The 21416-nt window shown below is 45.5% G+C and overlaps 1 protein-coding gene across 1 annotated transcript in view; it reads right to left on the bottom strand.

Moving 5' to 3' along the window:
- Positions 1-7193: 7193 nt before the first annotated feature.
- The window catches only part of BTNL9 (butyrophilin like 9), a 31367-nt gene continuing 17144 nt past the window's right edge, over positions 7194-21416 (bottom strand). Inside the window, exons 4-13 of the mRNA XM_037817847.1 lie at positions 21155-21286; positions 18645-18992; positions 17041-17322; positions 13833-13961; positions 13644-13676; positions 13315-13335; positions 12089-12109; positions 11153-11179; positions 8869-8895; positions 7194-7989 (exon numbers count right to left, since the gene is read on the bottom strand). Coding sequence (XP_037673775.1) covers positions 7364-7989; positions 8869-8895; positions 11153-11179; positions 12089-12109; positions 13315-13335; positions 13644-13676; positions 13833-13961; positions 17041-17322; positions 18645-18992; positions 21155-21263 — 1623 coding nt within the window. The 5' untranslated portion in view covers positions 21264-21286 and the 3' untranslated portion in view covers positions 7194-7363. The remainder of the gene's footprint in view (positions 7990-8868; positions 8896-11152; positions 11180-12088; positions 12110-13314; positions 13336-13643; positions 13677-13832; positions 13962-17040; positions 17323-18644; positions 18993-21154; positions 21287-21416) is intronic.

Genomic DNA, 21416 nt, shown 5'->3' with positions numbered 1-21416 from the left:
GCTCAAGAGTCAGCGAAACTGAAAAAAGATCCAGGGGACGGGAAAGCAATTGCAGGCCTAGCTACTGCTGCGTGGCAGGGAGGTGAGTCAGCAGATCAGGAGCGATGAGGATGAGACAAAACAGCTGCTGCCTCCAGTAAGCCCTACGACTCTTGCGGAGTAACCCACCCTAACAGAAAACATGCAAGACAAGGGAATTGTAGAAAATGTAGTTCATGCTAGCCAGGCTGGCACATTATAAAGCCGTGTGCACTGGGTTGTATATATTATGTCCCCCAGAAAAAGCCATGTTCTCTGATGCAATCTTGTAGGGGCAGACATATTATTGTTGACTAAGTTGGAACCTTTGGATTAGGTTGTTTCCGTGGAGATGTGACCCACCCAACTGTAGGTGATGACTCTGATTGGATAATTTCCAAGGAGGTGTGGCCCCGCCCATTCAGCGTGGGTCTTAATTAGTTTACTAGAGCACTATATAAGCTCAGACAGAAGGAGCTCAGAGCTTCAGCAAAGAGAGAGCAACTGACGGTGCCATATTGGAAGAGCTGCAGCTGAGAGACACATTTGAAGATGGCCGTTGAAAGCTGACATTTTGGAGGACGCCATTTTGAAATGCAACCTGAGAGCAAGCAGACGCCAGCCACGTGCCTTCTGAGCTTACAGGTTTTCTGGATGCCACTGGCCATCCTCCAACAGAGGTGCCCTATTGTCGATACCTTACCTTGGACTCTTTATGGCTTTAGGACTGTAACTTTGTAACCAAATAAACCCCCTTTATAAATGCCAGTCCATTTCTGGTATTTTGCATAATGGGCAGCATTAGCAAACCGAACAGCCGTGGCACCCAGATAATTCTAAATATTGCTTGCTCGTCCACCTTCTGGTGTTTGCGCAAATGTCCCCTTTTGTGTTTAGGACTGAACCCACCTTCCCATTCTCTATTTCCCTCCTCTGCTTTATGTTGTTCCGTAAAACTCATTCTCCTCTGTCATATTGTACAATTTACTCATCTTATCTGTTGTCTGACTTCCCTGCTAGAATGTCTGTTTTTGTCTGATTTAATCACTGATGTATCACCAGAACCTAGAAGAATACTACTTGGCAAAGTAGAAGCTTGTAAATTGTTTGTTGAATGAATGACTGACCAGAAGCACTTGGCATCTGGTGAGTATCTACGCCAACTCGCAGTTTCCTGCTAACCTGCTATGTTGATCACATTGGGGCAGGGGGAAAGGGTGTTGCTCTGTCGTGGGGTGAGGATCTTTGTGTTCATCAGAGAACATTTGCTGAGCACCTTCGTGTGTGCTGTCCCCAGGAAAGCTCCCCGTAGGACTAAAGAATCAAAGGGTACAGCCCCTGCGCCCAGCCTCACAGATCCTCAGCTAGTGGTGAGAATGGCACTGAAAATCAGCTACGTTGCTCACCAATGTGAGGGATGGAAAACCAAGGTTAAGCAGGTTTAAAGGATGGGAGGTTCTGCTGTTCCAGGCGATGGAAAAGTCCTGTGATAGGATCTGCTCCAGACGTGGAACCATCAGGACCCTGGTTCTCTGTGGTTTCTCAGCTCGGCTGGTCTTTGTGAGTTAACTGACCCGTGGAGACTTCACAACCAGACTCTCCATGTGGCCTGAGGAGGCAGCTGACGTGCACCTGGGGAAAGGAAGAAGAAACCTAACAGGGCAGGGATGTGGAGAAAGAGAAGGGGGTTGGTGTCAAGAAGGCGTGAGTCGGGGGGAGCGCAAGACACGAGCAGCAGAGTTTGTGGCCCTGCTTCCACCACCTCACTCCCATCGTCATTCTTCCTCTCCATTTTGGTTACTGAGCAGGGTCATAGTCTAGCAGATATTTGGGTAGCACCAAATCAAGTGCTTTTAAAGAGCTGGGAATAAAGGTAAGAGGATACAAATCAGATGTGTTTTGTATACTGGATTGAAATCCACACATAAATGTTGTGTTCACCCTTTCCCAGTTTTAAGGGATAGCTGCATGGGAAACACGAACATTGGGGAAAACTAACTATACCATCTCGTATGTTTAGAAACTTGCCAGAGGGTCATGGGGGTATGTACTGGTTTGAATCTGTTACGTACCCCATAAAAGACTATGTTCTTTTAATCTACTCTTGTAGGACCTTTTGTGGGTGGGATCTTTTAATTAGATTTTTCCATGGAGATGTGACCCCTCCCATTCAAGGTGGGTCTTAATCCTTTACTGGAGTCCTTTAAGAGATCCCATGGAGAGAGACATTTTAGAGAGGAGCTAAGGTATCTAATCCAGAGTTTGCCCCTGGGAGAAGCTAAGAGAAAAGCTAAGCAGAAGCCCAGAGACATTTTAGAGAAAGCCATGGAAATCAGAGGCTAAACCTCGGTGAGGACAAGCAGACTCTGGCCGTGTACCTTCCCATGTGACAGAGGAGCCCCGGATGCCATCAGAACTTCTTCAGAGAAGGTAGTGTCCTGTTGATGCCTTAATTGGGACGTTTTCATGGCCTTAGAACTGTAAATTTGTGAACTAATAACTCCCTATTGTAAAAGCCAAACCATTTCTGTAATATTGCATTTTGGCAGCTTTAGCAAACGGAAACAGGGTGCTTGCATGAACGAGAGTTGGGGTTTCCCTTCTGACTGCTCCAGTCTCCTGGGTGACCTCCAGCATGGCCTTTACAGCCCACAAAATGTACAGGTGAATTCTTAAGGTCTCTTCCAGCTTTAAGGCTGGGTTTCCCCATTATTTAAAATGAGCTGTTGGAGTCAAAGGATTTTTTTTTAATTTCTCTTTTATATCATCTATATGTTGGGCTTTTCTTATATAAGTTTAATCTATGTAAATGATCCTAAAGGAATCAATAATGGCTGTTTAAGGTCAGGGAACATATTTTTAATATTATTGCAAAAACATTTGTGAGAAGGACCCTTTCAAGAAAATAAAACTTCCTTCTTCTGAATAGCATAAATAGCTTGTTTATAAGGGTATAACTTTATGCTAATAGGCAGCCAAGCTTACTTCATAAGTCAGAAATGCCCTTATTTAATTTGTTGGAGAAACAGATTTCAGCAGATGGCCAAATACCCTGTGGGGGACTGCTGGAGTTGGTGTCTCGTGAGAGCTGATTGTGCGAATCTCTTCCCAACTTTGCATTCAGTGATATGACACTGGCAGCTTGGAATCGGCCAAAATAGGAATATTTATACTGCAGCAATCAGCAAATTCTACAGATTTTTTTTCCAGATATCCAGTTATTAAACATTTACCAGACATCACTGCATTCACTTTGTCATTCTTTGTATTTCTAAGGTGCAAGCATCATTTCTTGTCACCCCTTACTTGCGTGCATATTTTTTTAAAACAAGGACATTCTCCTACATCAAAATCAGGAAATTAACATTTGTCCAATATTACCATCTAATTTACAGATCTGTTTCAAATGTCTCTTTTTCTCCCAATAATGTATTTTAGAGGATCAGGACCCTATCCAGGGTCACCCTTTGTGTATAGTTTTCCTGTCACTCTAGTCTCCTTCCATCTGAGACAGTGCTTTATTCTTGTCTTTCATGACCTTGACATTTTTAAGAATACTAGCCAATTTTTCTGATGTTTCCTCAAGATTTACACATCATTTGGCAGAATTCTCAAAAGCAATTCTGTTTCGTTCTTTTCAGTGCATCATGGTTAGAGCACATGATGTAAAGTTATTTCTATCAGGTGATATTAACTTCTGTCACTTGGTTGAGATTGTATCTGCCAAGCTCCTCCACTATAAAGTTAATTGGTAAGTACAATTGATAAGTACAAACTTATCAATTAATACGTAACAGCTATTTTATGGGAGATACTTTGAGACTTCTGTGGTAGGGTAGAGATTTCTCTTCTCCCCATTTATATATTTCTTCATTTATGTATGTATGTCACCATGGATATACACACTCATGGACTCCTATTTTCCTCAAAGGGTTGTAATCTATGACTATCATTAATTTGCATTGTTCAAATTGTCCCACATCTGGCCAACGGCAGTCCCTTTACAAGCTGGCTTTTTTGGCCATTTAACATCTCCTCGTTCTTCTTTGAGCACTTTCTTATTTCTAGTCCAAGATATTTCAGACTTCTCTTGTATGTTCCCTGACCCAGCTCTGGAGTCAACCATTTCTCCAAGGAACCTTGGTTCCTTTTAGTGGAAAACAATATTAAAAACCAAGTTTGGGGTGCTTGCTGTGCTCATTGGTATTGGGGTGTTATTGCTTTGAGGTCCTCAAAGAAGATAGAACTAGGAACTATATGTTTGCAAACACACACACCTATTGATTTTCTTTGTATCTATCTATCACCATCTATTATATATGTGTATGCACATATATCTCATTTCTCTATCTATAAACAGTAAAAATCGTAAGTTCACACTGATATCTCTAATTCCAGTCTAACACAGGGCTATTCTATCATTCTCTCCTTTTTCTTTTCCTATTTTCTGTATTTCCCTTCTCCGGCAAATCTAATTCTGCTTAATGAATTTTCTGATTTGCTCAATCCTTCCTGTGTATAACCAAGCTCCTGGGACCATGGGTTAAAAGCTCAGCCCCTATCTTACCAGTCCATCCCCCATACTACTCCCTCCTCATGTGGGACCACTGATGGAAATCTCTGTCCTGGTGGAGGGGAAAGAAAAGGAGAGAGGAAAGAGAGACGAAAGAGAAAGACCATTTAGGACACCCAGCCCCAGACTAGCCTCCCTCCCTGCTGTCCCTCAAGGACAGCTGGGCAAGGAATTCTCAGCCTGGATTCTGGGGAAGAGGAAGCAAAAAAAATTCCTTTTGTTCTAAAACAATATCACAGAAGATTGTACAAGTGATTTCATTGTTGCTCCTTTTAAATGAGCTATTTGGAAGGCAGCAACTTTAAAAATAAAAGCAGTCTTTTTTCTTTATTAGAGATCTGATACATTGCACATTATTGAACATTTCTCAAACACAGAGAAGTTTTTTTTTTTTTTTCATTTTTATTGAGATTGTTCAGATACCATACAATTATCCAAAGATCCAAAGTGTACAATCACTTGCCCCTGGGTGCCCTCATACAGCAAACACAGAGAAGTTTAAAGATAACAATCACCAATCATTTTCCCATCTGTAGTCAGTTAACTTTTTAGCATGTCCTTCTTTTCTTTTTGTTTTTCCCCCCAACTCTTTAATTTGAAAAATTTCAAACCCATGGAAAAGTTGGGTGAATACTAAAATGAACATCATAGACTACCTAGATTTACCAAGTGTTAACATTTAGCCACATTCGCTTTATCTCTTGTTTCTATATATATGTATATGCATATATTTTTTTCCACTTAATCATTTGCGAGCTAGTGGCAGATATTGTGGTACTTTCACTCTAAAAACTTCAGCATGTGTTTCCTTAGAATAAGAACATCCTCCCACATAACCACAGTACAAATGTCACACACAGAAAATTTAACATGGACACTATACTTTTTTTCTAAATACAGTCCGTATTTCATTTTGTCCAACTGTCCTCTGTCTCATTGGTGATGTTAAATTTAATCACTTGGTTAATTTGGCAGATTTCTCAATTGTAAAGGTAACCTTTCCTTTTCAAATTTATAAGTAGGGTGTGATGTTATCACTTTGAGACTGAAAAACAACCTGTTCTCTCACAGGCTTTCACCCAACGGTTTTAGCATCCACTGATGATTCTTGCCTGTACCAATTGTTGCCATGAAGTCATAAAATGGTAATTTTTCTATTTCTATCCTTCCTTTTACAGTTACTAATTAAACTTAATCTCTAAAGAAAAACTTCCTGTTTCTCCTTTTAAAAGAAATTTAAGTATCAGTGTGGACTCATGGGTTTTGATTTTATCCAATGTGCTATAATCCATTCTTGTCATTATTCATTTTAATGTTCAAACTGCCCCATAATTGGTCAGTGAAGCCCCTTCAGCCTGGCTCCTATGCCTATATCCCCATCAATTTTAAAAAAATTCTTATTTTACTAATGTACAAACAACCTGAAAGTTCCCCCTTTAGCCACATTCAGATTACATAAGCCAGTGGCGTTAATTACATTCACAGTGCTGTGCTACATCAGTTTTTGGGCACAATTTTACTTTATGGCATAAGACTTCCAGGCTTACCTTGCACTTTCCTTCCAGCCCTGGAATCAACCATTCCTCCAAGTTCACTTCAGTGAGGGGTGGTATCTGAAACTATGATCTGAGCCCCTATATGAACTCATTGCTTGTGAGATGTCATTGCTTTCTAGATCTTTTCAGAGTTAGGAAAAATAAACTTTTCCTATAAAAATATAAATATATACTGATACCTCTAATTCCAGTCCAACAAAGTTTCTCCCCTCCTTCTCCCATTCCATGTTTCTTTCCTGTCTCTGTAGTAAGCACCCTGGCTCTGGGCAAAGTTAATATACTTACTCAATTGCTCAAACCTATAATATGCACAAACTAGCTTTGGAATTGTCTATCTCTTTTCCTTAAAGAAAAGCATACACATATATATATGCAACATACATTGTCCCCCGTCTGCTGTGCTGAGGCTTTAGCCACTGCTCACATTTTAGTGAGGAAGCTCCCATGTGTGTAAGTGGTCACTCCAAGGGAAGTGGGAGAGCAAACAGTGCCCGGGTGTTCCCATTTGCCAAAGCTGCCTTTTCATAAAACACCAGAAATGGATCGGCTTTTATAAACGGGCTTTATCTGGTTACACAGTTATAGTCTTAAGGCCATAAAGCATCCAAGATAAGGCATCAACAATCGGGTACCTTCACTGGATGATGGCCAATGGCATCCGGAAAACCTGTTAGCTGGGAAGGCACGTGGTCAGTGTCTGCTCTGGAGTTCCGATTTCAAAATGGCCTTCTCCCAGGACATTCCTCCCTAGGCTTCAGCTCCTCAAAAATGTCACTCTTAGCTGCTCTTGGAGCGTTTGTCTTCTCTTAGCTGCACTTGAGAAAAAATCTGCTTTCAAAGGCTGTCTCCAAAATGTCTCTGTAAACTGCAGCTCCTCTCTCAGCTCCTGTGTATTCTTCAAAGTGTCCCTCTTGGCTGTAGCAAGCTCACTCCTTCTGTCTGAGCTTATATAGGGCTCCAGTAAACTAATCAAGGCCCACAATGAATGGATGGGGCCACAACTCCATGAAAATTATCCAGAGTTATCACCCACAGTTGGGTAGGGCCCATCTCCATGGAAACACTCAAAGAATTCCAATCTAATCAACACTAATACTTCAGCCTACACAAGACTGCATCAAAGATAATGGGGTTGGGGAGGACACAATATATGCAAACTGGCACACCAGGGTATTGGAAAGCTGCAAAGACCCAGTCCTGCCTCCGCAAAAGCGCCTCACCACAGACCCAGCGCAGGGTCTGAGAGCTCATAGGGCTGCAGCCAGGCGTCTCTGTCGTCCTCTTCGGGGACCCACGTCCCCCTAACGGGCAGCGGGCAGATGGTGAGGGGCTCCCGGTGCTCGCCGCCGTCGTGCGCCCTGGGCCTGAAATACGCACAGAGCGCCCCCGAGAAGGTGTCGGCGAAGGTGAAGATGTGCGAGCCGTCGGACACGTTGAAGAACGACAGCCTCCCGGCCTCGTGGTCCAGGAAGACGCCCACGCGCCGCGGCGGCACGCGCAGTGAGAGCGCCACGCGGTGCGCGTCCAGCGCGAAGTACTCGCAGCCGTTCCACAGCCCCAGCAGCCAGTAGCCGCCCGCCGGGCTCAGGCGCGCCCGCCCCGCGCGCGGCACCGCGGCCAGGCACGCGCCCAGGAACCAGCGGCTGCGGCGGCCCACGTGCACCTCCCAGTAGTGGCGGCCGGCGGAGAAGCGCTCGCGGCCCAGCGCGCACGTCTGCTCGGCGAACCGCGGCGGGGCGCCCGCGGCCGCGCCCTGCGCCCCCTCGCCGGCCCACACGCTCTTGCCGTCCTCGGAGATCTCCAGGCTGGGGTGCGCCGAGGCCGGGTCCAGGGTCACGTCCACTGCGCAGAGGCACGGGGTTAGCGCCCGCCCCATGAGGACTGTACCGACCCCTGCCTGCCTCCTGCCCCTGGGGCGGACAAACCTCCAATTTCTCCTGGTGCAGCCATTGGTGGAATTCATCCTTTCCCGTCACCCCCACCCCTGGACAGAGTACGGTAGTGGGAAGGTTACTCCTGAGCTCTTGAAAGTGATAAGGGGAAACCTATTTCTTTCCTGGGCTGGAAGGTTGCTGAATTCCAACCTGGGTGCCATGGAGAGAACAGTTACCAAAGGAGGTGGTTTTGATCTGCTTCCCCCAGGAGCCAACTCATGGTCAAGGGGGCCAGTTAGGCTCCATCACCCTTTGTGAGCTTGAAATCATCACCTGAACTCTGGGCCTTGCTTTTATAGCAATCTTAAGATTTAAAAACTCAAAGGGATCTCTGAGATCATCTAGTCCAGTTCCCTGCACTCCAATATTCTCCCCAACCCCCATCCCCAAAACATCCCCATTTGAGGGTTGGGGGACCTGAGGATCCCTTTGTCACATGAAGAGATTGGACCTGATGATCTGCGAGGTCAAACAGGCTCAAGCAGCAGCCTCCTGCCAGATGGAAACAAATCTAGTAAAATCCAGAAAGCTGTGGGGGGCAAGGGAGGGAACGTGTGTGTGCAAGCATGTGTGTAGGTGAGCATGTGTGCACACACAGGCAAGTATCGTGTTGCACGTGTGTGTGCATACATGCTAGTGTGTGTGTCTGGGATGTGGGACCACATGCTCGGCTCCGGGACAGATTCTTCCTCTAATCGCACATCCTTCTTTTCCACGTCTCTTCTCTTTAAGTTACAGCCAACCCGAGTCAACAAGTACTTCGATCACAGTTTCTCTGCTCAGTTACCTGCATATTGTCGGGCTTCTCTCCACTCTGAAACCAGAGAGGGAAAAGAGGCTCAGAGATCTTAGTCATTAACTCTGGAACCAGAGGGAGGGGAGACTCAAGACGCATGAGGGCCCCCTACAAGTGGAATAGCCCCATTCCTGCAGACAACTGGCTGGGATCCAGACTAATCATGTCATTTTCCTGGGAATTTGGGATTGGGTAAGGGGCTGGCATCAGCAACGGATTGTGCCAAAGCTGCATGCAGGCTGAAATTGTGCCGGGAAAAGCAGGGGAACAGAGCTTGTGGGAAGCCTGGGTGCCCTGAGGGGTGGAAATAAAGCTTCACTCTTTGACCAGCCAGGCTGGTACTCAGGAGGCTCAGCTGACCCTGGCACCGTCTAAGATGTTGTCTACACACCCTGTCTTCCCTCAACCTGCCTTCCCTTTAAAGTAAGCCCTTCTGAGTGGATTTCTGTTTTGTTTCACCTTGTTTTGTTTTGCAACTGAGAGATCACTGCATCCCAAAATAGCAAAAGCAATAGAAGACATTTTTAGAGCTTCACAAATAAATTTAGACTAGGGTTTTCAACCCTAGTTTTCCATCTGAATAACCAGTACATCTTTAAAATCCATATAAGTCTTGCATAGAATGACTCAATTCTATAAAACTGTTGATTCTCCCCAAATTTATCTATATATTTAAAACAAACTCATGCAAAACTTCTTTTGGGTTTTTTGTTTTGTTTTGTTTTGAACATCATAAATTTATCCTAAAACCTATATGAAACATAAAGATCCAATAACTTTAGAAAGAAAGAAGAAATGGGGAAGGAGAACTTGCATTTCCACTATAAAAACTTGCACTATAAAAGCCATAACAGTAAAAACAATGAGGACAATGGACAGACCCATCCAAACATGGGAACTGATGCATCAAACTCGATAACCCATATCGAGGCAGAAATCGTGGGTGGTGTAGTAGATGACTTTGGGAAACTGACTCTCTTTATGGAGAAAGATACTTGGATTTCCACCTAAAACCACATAAAATTGTGAATTCTGAATGGATTAAAGACCTACACATAACACATATAAAGTTAATACAAGAAAATGTAGGAAAATATCCTTGGGACTTAAGTGTGAAAAAGGTCTCCTTAAACTCTCCAAAAACACAAGCCATAATGTAAATTTTAGATAGATTTGGTTTTATAAAAATTAATTATCTGTTTTCAATAAAGAGCATTATGGACAAAGCTAATAGGCAGATGTTGGAATAGAAAAAAGGAATTCACAATTTTTAATACCATTATATGTATATATACATATATGGAACTCCTGTGAATCTATAAGAAAGGGACAGCAACTCAAATAGGAAAATGGGCAAAGGATATGAACTGGCAGTTTCCGGAAGAGAAAGCCCCCAAATTCAAGGAGCATATAAATAGATGTTCAAACTTCTTCGTGACCTTAAACAGCGATGAGCAATCACTTATCCCCATGGAACTGGCAAACGTAAAAGGCTGGTTCTTAGGGGATATGGGCACTGCTGGAGGGTGGATGGGCGGCCCTGCCTTTTGGGGAGTCTTCATCCCATTTTCTGGACATATCCCCCAAGAGCCTTAATTCCCCTCCTGGGTATGAAGCCCAGAAAAATCTACACAGGGCAATAAGGCAATGTGTCCAAGGTTATTCATTCAGGGTTGTTTGTGCTGGTGTGGAGACAGAGGCAGCCTGGGTGTCTACTCCAGGGGGATGGCTGGCTAAGATGGGGCACCCTGCAGCAAGAATAAGAAACACACCAAATGCACACATGGCAGCCAGGATGGATGTTAAATACATGGTGAGGAGTGAAAAAAGTAGTGAAACAGCACAAGATTGTAAATGTCAACATAAACTAAAATGTAGGTGCACAAAACAGAAATCCACATTTTGCAAGAATATGTACAAAATAAAGATGCACATTAGGTTGTTTGCTTATGGGAGAGAGGGATTGGAAGGAGGTATGGGGAGAAATATTTACAAATATGGTAACGTGTCCACCCTAGACCCATGGAGTCAGTGTCTCTGAGGATGGATAATTCTCATGTACAACTAGGATTGAAAATGGTTTACAGTTTGCTTAGGCCTCAGAGCAATATAAGAGTAAACCTTTACCAAGTGACATCAGTTAGTTAATACATGCAGTGTGGAAGGAAATCAGAATAAAGTGTGGTTAATCAGAGCAAGTATGACTGGGTTTTAAAAGGAAGGGCCGCTGAGATGTAAACATGCAACAGTTGGAGGGAAAACATGTTCTACTCACCAGCCTGGCCTTCAGCCCTTCTCCAGTCTGAAGCAGCCAAGGAAAAACATGGAGTTAGAAGATCAGGAACCCCCCACCGGCTACCCTGCTCACACATCTCATTTTTCACCCACTCCTCTGCCCCTTTCCCCTTCCCCTTCTGCCGCCCATACAGCCATCAGGGTTCTAGCCTGTGCATCATACCTGGTTGGGAGATGAGAAGATAGTTGGATAATCAGATGCAAAAAAAAGTGGGGGTGGGGAAGCGGGGGACAAGGAAAGAAAGTGCAAAGAGGGGTCAATTACTGTGCTGGTTTGAATCTGTTATGTACCCCATAAAAAGTCGTGTTCTTTTAATCCAATCTTGTGACCTATTGTTGGGTGGGGCATTTTGAATAGATTATTTCCATGGAGATGTGACCCTGCCCATTCAAGGTGGGTCTTGATTGGTTTACTGGAGTCCTTAAGAGACAATTAGAAAACGCCCAGAGACTTTTTGGAGACAGCTATTGAAACCACAGCTGACACAGACCCAGACGCTTGGAGAAGCTGAGAGAGAGAGTTTGGAGAGAAGCTAAGATATGTAATCCAGTGTTTACCTGGGAAAAGCTGAGAGAGAAGATAAACAAGATGCTTAGAAACAAGCAAGGATGCACAGGAGTTGAGAGAGAGGAGCTAAGACAGAAGCCCAGTGACATTTTGGAGAAAGCAACAGTAACGAGAAGCTAAACCCAGAAGATGCTCAGCAGACTCCAGTCACGTGCCTTCCCAAGTGACAGAGGAACCCCAGATGCCATCGGCCTTTCCTCAGTGAAGGTGTCCTCTTGTTGATGCCTTAGTTTGGACACTTTTATGGCCTTAGAACTGTAAATTTGTGAACTAATAAATCCCCTTTATAAAAGCCAATCCATTTCTGATATTTTGCATTTCAGCAACATAGCAAGCCAGAATACTTACCAAGCTCTGTCTGAAGCTTCTCTGTAAGCAGAACACATAAAAACATCAACCTTTGGGACAAGTGGGACACTTTCCCAAGACAGGCCACAGGAAAGAAGTTCCTTAGTCTTAAACTACCACTAACCCCAGCCCCATCCTCGCCTCTGTATTGCCCTGAGAAAAGGCCCATCTGCAGGATTCTGATGTTGTGTCCTATTTTTTGCTCAAAGGCAGAAATCTGCACAGGGCCAGGAAGGGAAAACAGATCTGTGTACTGAGGGGCCTCTGCCAGGCTCAGGGCTGGTTTGAAGCACTGGAGCCGTGAGGTTTTCCTGGGGAGGAGGGCCCGGGTAAGGACAAAGTCACTGAGCACAGCCTAAGGGAGTCTCAGGTTCACATATGGGGACATTATTTAAAGGACTGGAAGGACAGCACACTCAATTATTTCCACTGCTCAGAGGCCAAGAACTGTAAATTCTTGGTCAAGAACTGAAATTCTTGGCCAAGAACTGTAAATTCTTGGCCAAGAACTGATATTTTCCCACTAAGCCATTCATGCCTTTGATCTCTCCACCTTAAGCCCTCTTTTAAAAGTAAATTCTTCTGGGAACGGTAACACCCTACACTGATTCAGACTATATTGTTAGTGGTTTATTGAGGGATTTCCCCACCCCGGCAGGTCTAGGTGGGCTGCGAGACAGGCTCTCCCAACCTGTTTTGTCAGGAGTTTTGCTGGGGCAGGGGAGATGGTTCCCCAGTTCTTTCCTCCACCCAACCTGGCCGTCTGCCCCCTTCTTCCTTCCCTTGGGTTCACTCAGGCCTTCTGGTTGGTGCACTCCACCCTGCCCTCCCCCATTGTTTCAAGTTGCTGAGAGCCCCTGGGGGGAAAAGTGGAAAATTAAGTACTCGCACTTTGATGCAAATTCAACCTGCCACCTTCCCAGTGGCATTTATGTTAAATAGACGCCATCCCTACGAGTAAATGCTTAATAGCGGATTTTTAACCTAATCATATAATTTGGTGGGAAGGGGCTTGCAGGGTCTGTGTGGACAGTCTCAGCGGCTGCGTGTGGGTAGCAGCTGGTCCTTCACTGGGTCAGGAGTGGAAAGGTGGGTTTAGAATTAGATCTTTGCCAAGCATCCCGCCCTCTGCAAGGCAGCCTAAAACCACTAACCCACCACCTGTGTGCGCACACGCTGACCACCGGCCCCGCAGCCAGCACTGTGGTGTGGCCTCCAGAACTTACCTAGCTCTGAGGTGAGTTTCCCTGGAAGAGAAACGAAGAAAAGGGGGAAATCTCTCAGGTGGGGGAAGGAATAACAGATGAAACAGAGAGACACTGAGGCGTCATTTTCCCAAGTGCACAGCCTCCAAGGCCCGGCTCCGGCGCCTTCTGGGCTGCACACGCGGGAGGAGAGGGTCCCGCGGCAGAGGAAGGGGAGCAAACCTTCTCTGTCCCATCCCTCTCTGCCCTGCTCCCAGGCCTCCCTGGTCTGAGACACTCGCCTTGACCACCCAGCACCTCCCTCCGACAGTCAGCAACGTGGGCCAAAAGCGTGCCTCCTCCGCGCTTACCTTTCTCCTCCTCTGCCTGCTTCTTTAGCTTTTCTGAAAGGAAGAAAGAAGAGGGGAGACATGAGGACGCGTCCTTCCTGGCCGGGTTCCATGTCCCATTTCAGCCGCATCTCCCGGCGGGTGGCACCTCCAGGAACCCCAACCCGGTGCCAAGAGGGGGGACCCCAAACACCAGTGTCTCCTCCATACCTTGGTGTCTCCGTTGCTTCCGAAAGCAGGACAAGGCCAGTGTGGTGAGGAGAGCCAGGAGGAGCGCCAGTCCCGCCAGAGTCCCGAGGAAAGCACCCTTCCAGGGAGAATTTCCAGGTAAAAACACATCTGGAAAACACCCCACAGGGAGTGGTCTCCATTCAGGAGCCACTTACACTCTAATGTGGCGAGACTACCCTGGCCCCCGGGTGTTGGAAAACGTTCCCACGTTCCCCGTGGCCTTCTATTGGCCCCTAAACCTTCTGGGTCCCCACCATACCCATCTGTAAAATGGGCGTGAGAGCAGCTGCGTGGGCCAGGTGGAATGGCGGGAATGAAACTTGTTTCAGGAAAGGAGAAAGTGGTGCAACCTGCAGACTGCGAAAGGAGAGCAGCTGGGGGGCTCCTGCCACTGTCCCCACTTGAGAACTTCTGTGATCACGGCCCCTGACCCATTTCTTCCCATTCTTGCCCTAAACATGAAGGACGTGAAAATCTAAGGTAGGTTTTTTGTTTGTTTGTTTTCACAACTGAATCCCAAAGAATTATTGCTCTCTGCTCGCACTGTGGAATTCGTAAGTCATTTTGTTTTGTTGCCAGCGCTTGGCTTCTACCTCTGTTCTTGCCACGCCTTTGGAAAAACTGATAATTCATGTGAGGAAAGTGACATCATCCACATGGCCACTGAAGACCTCCCCTGAAATAACTTCCCCGAGATTCAGTGAATGTAAGGACAAATTTCACTCGCTTAGAACTCTGGAGGATGGTAGAGACTGGAGAAGGACTCCACAAACCATGAATTGAAGAAAGAGAAAAAGGTCAGGTGGGAAACCCATCCTGGACCAGTCACCCCTCCTCTCCTTCCTCCCCATCACTTGGTCCTGTGCAAATCTAGGGAGCTCTCCAGAGGCCGCGGCCAGGGTCTTTCCCACAGGGGACGCGGACTGCAGAGGAACTCACAGCGGTGTCCACACACAGGGACGCAAGTCTGCAGAGACCGAGGGCAGGACGCACGTTGCTGAGGGGTGCTGCATACAAAAGGGCATCACGTGAGGGGGTGGGGGAGAAAAACCTGGACAGGACAGCAGTGGCCAAGGGCACTCACTCACTCACTCCCGTTACTGTTGGCGGGATTCCCTAAATGCAACGCGGACTTCTCCAGAGTGACCCACCGTTCTGGCTCCCTGGCGTGAGATAACCTAATTGAGCAGAAACTAGAGGCAGAAAAGCGGCACAGAGAAAAACAAAGTGGGGGGAAGGGGGCATGTTAAACTGAACTGCTGCAAGACTGGAGGGCACCAGAACTGTATGTAAGGAAAATGGGGCTCCGAGTGAGGGAGAGAATTTAAACAAATCATAGGAGCTGGGGAGAAAATTCTACACAAAAACAAAACAGATCAAGATTCCCAGAGAAGGAACAGGGGAAAGGAAGCTTTCTCCTGTAAGTGAAACAATCACAGAAAAAAAGTGCAACATTAAAAATTATACCACATATCCAGAGCAAGAATTAGATAAAGAAGAGATGAGAAAATCTGATGAGTTAAACTGAGGCTATTCTACAGGTCCAGAATAAGTTGGACCAAATGTCAAAAAACAGCTTTAACACAAAGACAATCAACAATAAAACTGTACAAAAGAGGAAGAAACTGACCTTCAGAGTTAACTCATCAAGATAATCAAATGCCTAGAATCAGCAAAAAAAATTACAAGCCATACTAAAAAAACAGGAAGACATGGCTCAGAGCAAATTCAACCTTCAGAGGAAACACAGAATTTGGAACGACTAAGCAAAGAAGTGAAAGCAAATCTAAATCAATTCAAGGAGATTGTGCTGGTTTGACTGTATTATGTCCCCCAGAAAAAGCCATAATCTTTGATGCAATGTTGTGGGGCAGACATAATGGTGGGGATTAAGTTGGAATGTTTGGATTAGGTTGTTTGCATGGCGATGTGCCCCACCCAACTGTAGATGATAACTGATGGGATATTTCCATGGAGGCGTGGCCCCACCCATTCAGGGTGGGCCTTGATCAGTGGAGCCATATAAACATGCTGACTCAGGGAGATGGAACTGAGTGCAGCTGTGAGTGCCGTTTTGAAGAGGAGCAAGCTTGCTAGAGAGGAACGTCCTGGGAGAAAGCCATTCTGAAACCAGAACTTTGGAGCAGACGCCAGCCACGTGCCTTCCCAGCTAACAGAGGTTTTCTGGACACCATTGGCCATCCTCCAGTGAAGGTACCCGATTGCTGATGTGTTACCTTGGACACTTTATGGCCTTAAGACTGTAACTGTGTAACTAAATATACCCCCTTTTATAAAAGCCAATCCATCTCTGGTGTTTTGCATTCTGCAGCATTAGCAAACTAGGACAGAGATGAAGGAAAATATGCATAAAGAGATAAAGGATATTAAGAAGACAATGTTTGAGCATAAAGAAGAATCTGGAAGTATAAAAAGAAACATAACAGAAATTAAGCAGATAAAAGTCCCTCCCTGCAGATATCCATGGGACTCATTTGTATTTATGGATAAATACAAATCTAAAAAGGAAAAGTTGAAATTTTCCTGGTGCAAAAAGGGACAGAGACACCCTTCCCCCCACCTTTTCTTAGAGCATTTCTTTTGGAAAACTTGTCTTTGTAAATTCTTTCTCCATCCCTTTTGAACTTAAAATAATTAGAACCACATATATTAAACCCTTCAATAGATATCTCCTAATAAGACTTTGATACTAGATAATGACTTCACCTTCAACCCATTGCCGAAACATCTTCCCTGACCCATGTTTTTTAAATCCGTATACACATCCTGCCACTCCCTAGCACCCTTCCCTGCTCCATTTTTCTCCACAGCAGCTAACAGTTTGAAAAGTTCTATGTAATTTACTGATTTTGTCTATTTCCCTCACTGGAATGTGAAACTGAGGGCAGGAGCACATTGTGGGTGCTCAACAAATATTGTTTGAGGCATGAGATGAGGAACAAGTGGGCTTTTGCGCCGACTTCTAATGAGCAGAGTTTATGAGCTGTTGTGCATGGCCTTTGTTTCATAAATTTTGGCTTTCTGGGGCATCCCCTACTTAACTGTTCACATCATCACCAGGTTCCCAATAGCCAAGCTGCTGACTCTTTCAGGTGTCAAGCCCAGCCCACCCCACGGACATTGCCATTGTGTCCTTATAGGCAGGCTTTGGGACACATCCACTGACCTGCTATCTGGACCACAAACTCTTTCTTCTGGGCCAGGAGGGGGTTCTGGATGGAGCAGGACACGTTGCTGTGAGCCCCGCCTTGGACAACCACAGATGTTTCCAGACTGAACAGGCCCTGGGTGTCCTGGATGATGGCTTCAAATTCGGGAGGCAGGCACCGTCCCTGATGGTCTCTCCACTGAGCCTTGGGCTCCGGGTACCAACCTCCTGAGCTGCACCGCAGCTGAATGCCCCCCTCCTTGAAGCCTTCAAGGGAGATGCGGGGATCTGAGCCCAGCCCTGGGGGCAGCAGGAGAAGTGGGAAATGTCAGGCTCCTTCCCAGAAGCTGTGCGTGAAGTTCACGCCACCATCCATTATTTGCAGCCCCTGGTGTCACGAACTGTGATTGCTTTTATCATGTGTGTGGGCTCGAAGCCCCTTCCTCCCCTCAGCTGTAAATGACAGTTCAGATCAGCGGTGGCATAAGGGAGATACTACCCCTGCAGGACCGTTAAAAATATGGGGGAGCTAGTAGCAGGAAGAGCCACTAGCATTTTATCCTGCTGTGCAAGAGACAGACCCCCCTAGAATGAAGAGTTTTCCCACCCTGAATTCTAATAGATTAACTTCTCTCTTGAATCCCAACAGAGCTCAGTGCCTTTGCTTTATGTATCATTTCATCTCCCCACTCATTTGGAGCTAGCTTTCTATTTTGAATATGTAAAACATTAATATGATTCAAATGTCAATAAGGCATAAAATGTATGCTCAGGAAAGTCCTACACTCTTCCCCATCCTTTACATCCCATTATACCCCCATTAATAACCAACTTCATTAGTTTCTAGTTTATCTTTCCTGTGTTTCTTTTTGCAGTGTTTCTCCTTTCTTACACAAAAGTTTACATACTATAGAACCTCTTTTACATCTTGCTTTTCCTCTTACTATATCCTAAAAGTTACTCTGCATCCATCCAGGAAGCTCTTCATGTTTTTGACCTGGATAGTACTCCATACTTGGCTCCTGAGCTTGGGCATTTAGGCTGTTTCCAATATTTTGCAATTACAAATAAGGATGCAAAGATTAAACTTATGCATAACGCTTTTTCCATTTTACTGGAGGTATATCTTGTACCTTCAGAGTAAGTTCCCAGAGGTGGGATTGATGTGCCAAAAGGTAGAGGCATAGGCTAGTCCTGTTCCTGTTACCAAATTGCACTCCACTGCAGCTTCACAATTTTGAACTCCACCAACAATGTATGATAGATCTGCTTCCCTCTAGCTCCAATACAGTGTGTGGTTGAAACAGTTGAGATTTTGCCAATCTGGTAGATAAAATATTGTAACTCAGTGTAGCTTTAATCTGCCTTTCTCTCTTGACGAGTGAGAGCAATCACCTTTTCATAAGTTTAAGAGTCATTATTTATTTTTTTGTGAACTGTTCATTTGTCCATTTTCTAATGGACCTTTACCTCAGTTTTTAAGTTTTTTTCTTTTTTAATTAAGGATATTCTCCTTTCCTCTGTGATTCTCTGTGATTCTATGCTACCCTTGAGCAATGCAGCTCTATCTAAATGAGCCTTCTCTCCCTTTCCTCTGCCGGAGCTTGGCCTACTAACCCCACCTGCTACCTCCAGTTGCCAGACAGCGTCGCCAGAGAAGTCGCTGGAGAGGAAGCGGCACCCATACACGCCCTCGTCGGAGGGGACGACACTATGGAGCTGCAGGATCACGCTGCCGTCTGCAATCTCGTCCTTGATGAGTGTGGTCCTGTTCTGGAACTCGGCCATCTGCAAGCCGAACAGCTCCTGCCGTTCCTGGTACAGGTGGACCACGTTGGAGGCCTGGCTCCGGAACCAGCGGATCTCCATGTGCTCGGCGTCCACATAGGGCGACAGGTGGCACGGGAACTCCACCTCTTCCCCCACGAGGGCCAGGATGGGCTCCCCGGGGCCCACCACCTGGACCTCCTCTAGGGCAGAGAAGCCAGAAACACTGCTGAAATCAGCCCTCATCAAATACAGCGTTTTATCACACTCCTTTGCAGGTCAGGAATCTACAATAAACCAGTCCAGTGGGGAAAGTGAGTCATTCTACTGGACAACTGGCCTGTTTTCTTGAACGAGGATTTGTCATGAAAAAATGTGAGTTTGCTAGATCAAAAAACACATGTGACACATTATAGTCAGTTACAGTGTGTGGTCCTTGACTGCTTATTGGTTTGAACCAACCAGCTGCAAATGTTATTCTGGGGCCAATTATGCAAATTTGTATCTGTTCAGGGTATTAAATGAAATGAAATGTTACTGCAATGAATCTTTGACCAAAAACAGCAAATTGCAAAACAGTTTGTACACTGTGATCTAGTTTAATAAAAAATCACACATTTGCCTAAATTGCAGAGATCTGAAAGGAGATACATGAAATTGTTGATGGTGGTAATTCTTGTATGATGGGAATAGATGATTTCTTATTTTTGCTTGTTTGATTTCCTAATTTTTAATAATGCATTTGTACAGCCTCTGTGATAACAAAGGATATTTTAAAAATAATCTGTGGGTGCTCACTGCTTCATGAATTTTCCTTCCTAAAGACCAGAATCTGCCTTTGAAACTTATTTATCGTGATAAATTTGATTTTGTTTCATTTGATTGTCCTCCTCTTCAGTGGCGCCTCCGTTTGGCCTGTCTTCCCCAAGCTGATGTGTTTTCTGCAGACTTCCATGAGCATTGCTGGTTCCTGCTGCTGATTGCACCAGCTTTTCCCTGCCCTTCAGCATGCCTCTGCTTTCCTCTTTCTGGACCTTTGTGTACCTCCTTTCCTCCCTTCAAAGTTCAGATAAAATCCCATCCACATACCTGAAACTATCAAACTACAACCCAGGACCCATGAATCTCGAAGACAATTGTATAAAAATGTAGCTTATGAGGGGTGACAATGGGATTGGGAAAGCCATGTGGACCACACTCCCCTTTGTCTAGTTTATGGATGGATGAGTAGAAAAATAGGGGAAGGAAACAAACAAACAAACAGACAAAGGTACCCAGTGTTCTTTTTTACTTCAATTGCTCTTTTTCACTTTAATTATTATTCTTGTTATTTTTGTGTGTGTGCTAATGAAGGTGGCAGGGATTGATTTAGGGGATGAATGTACAACTATTTAATGGTACTGTGAACAATTGAATGTACGATTTGTTTTGTATGACTGCGTGGTATGTGAATATATCTCAATAAAATGAAGATTAAAAAAAAAACAGTAAAAAAAAAAAATCCCATCCACAAAGTTCTCCTTTCCTGAGCTCTCACCCCATCCTTCTTTGCCCATCGAACATGGAGGTGGCCTTCTTTGTTCTCGCCTTTGAAGCCTACTGGGTGAAGAGCCTGAGAGCTTTCTTCTGCACGTTCTTTCCCCATGCACCTGATGCCTGGGCCTATTCCTGGCACACCCTGCATCGGTTTACCTTCCTCTGTAATCTTCCTGCAGAATCTGCATCCTATAGGCTCAACTCAAATAGCACCTCCTCCCTGTGGCTCTTCATAGCTTTCCAGGAAAGAACAAATTGCTCTCTTAGTTGTACTCCCAAAGTCTTTGGACATGGTTCTCTTGCAGCCCTGGTCACGCAGCTGGATAACTGTTTACGTCACGTTCATTGCCTCTCTTGACCATGAGCTGTTTGAGGACCTGACTATGTCTCAGGTACTTTGTACTCCCAGGTCCCGGCCAGGAGTCAGATTTGCATAATTGCTTCTTTCATGAGAGATGGTGGGAGCTAAAGTCCTTCCTGCCCTTCAAAAGCTATGGCTTATATGCAGTGGTGAAGTTAAAAATATTTTCCAACTGGCTTAGTAGGGGCACAGACCAGTAAGTTTCCCTGTGCCCTCCTGTTATGTTTCCTGCTGTGCCTGTTAACTGTGGGGTCATGGGGAAGCAGTGGGCACTGCAGAGCTACATGCTGCACAGGGGCAATGTCTATTTAACAACCAGGATGGAAATCTCTGTGCATTTTAGCAACTGGCATGGCCTGGTACTAGGTTCTAAGATCTCCACCCTGGAGAACATCCAGCAGGATGGGCAGAAGCTGAGATGCTCATATCCTGGCTGGATGGTGGATGGGTGCAGACAAGATACACTACCTGAGTTCAGCATCCCAGGCTGGAGGAGGAAGAGGTGGGTGAGGAAGAAGAGACTGCAGGGCAGAGATGCTCCCTGCAAGGGGTCCAGGGAGACTGGAACATCCATCATCTCCGGATAGCAGCAGTGGCCACCTGCAGAGGAACAAAGGGATGCTGAAGTGGTCCCGGAGGAGCTGGACTGTGGCCCATAGGCCTGAGGCCTGTTGTGGCCCCATTGACTTCTTGCCTAGTTCTCGAGTTCCTCACCAACCCTCTAGTCTGG

The sequence above is a fragment of the Choloepus didactylus genome, chromosome 24 (assembly GCF_015220235.1).
Source record: "Choloepus didactylus isolate mChoDid1 chromosome 24, mChoDid1.pri, whole genome shotgun sequence".
NCBI lineage: Eukaryota > Metazoa > Chordata > Mammalia > Pilosa > Megalonychidae > Choloepus > Choloepus didactylus.
The sequence above is the reverse complement of the archived record's forward strand: the minus strand, read 5'-3'. Positions and strand labels throughout refer to the sequence as shown.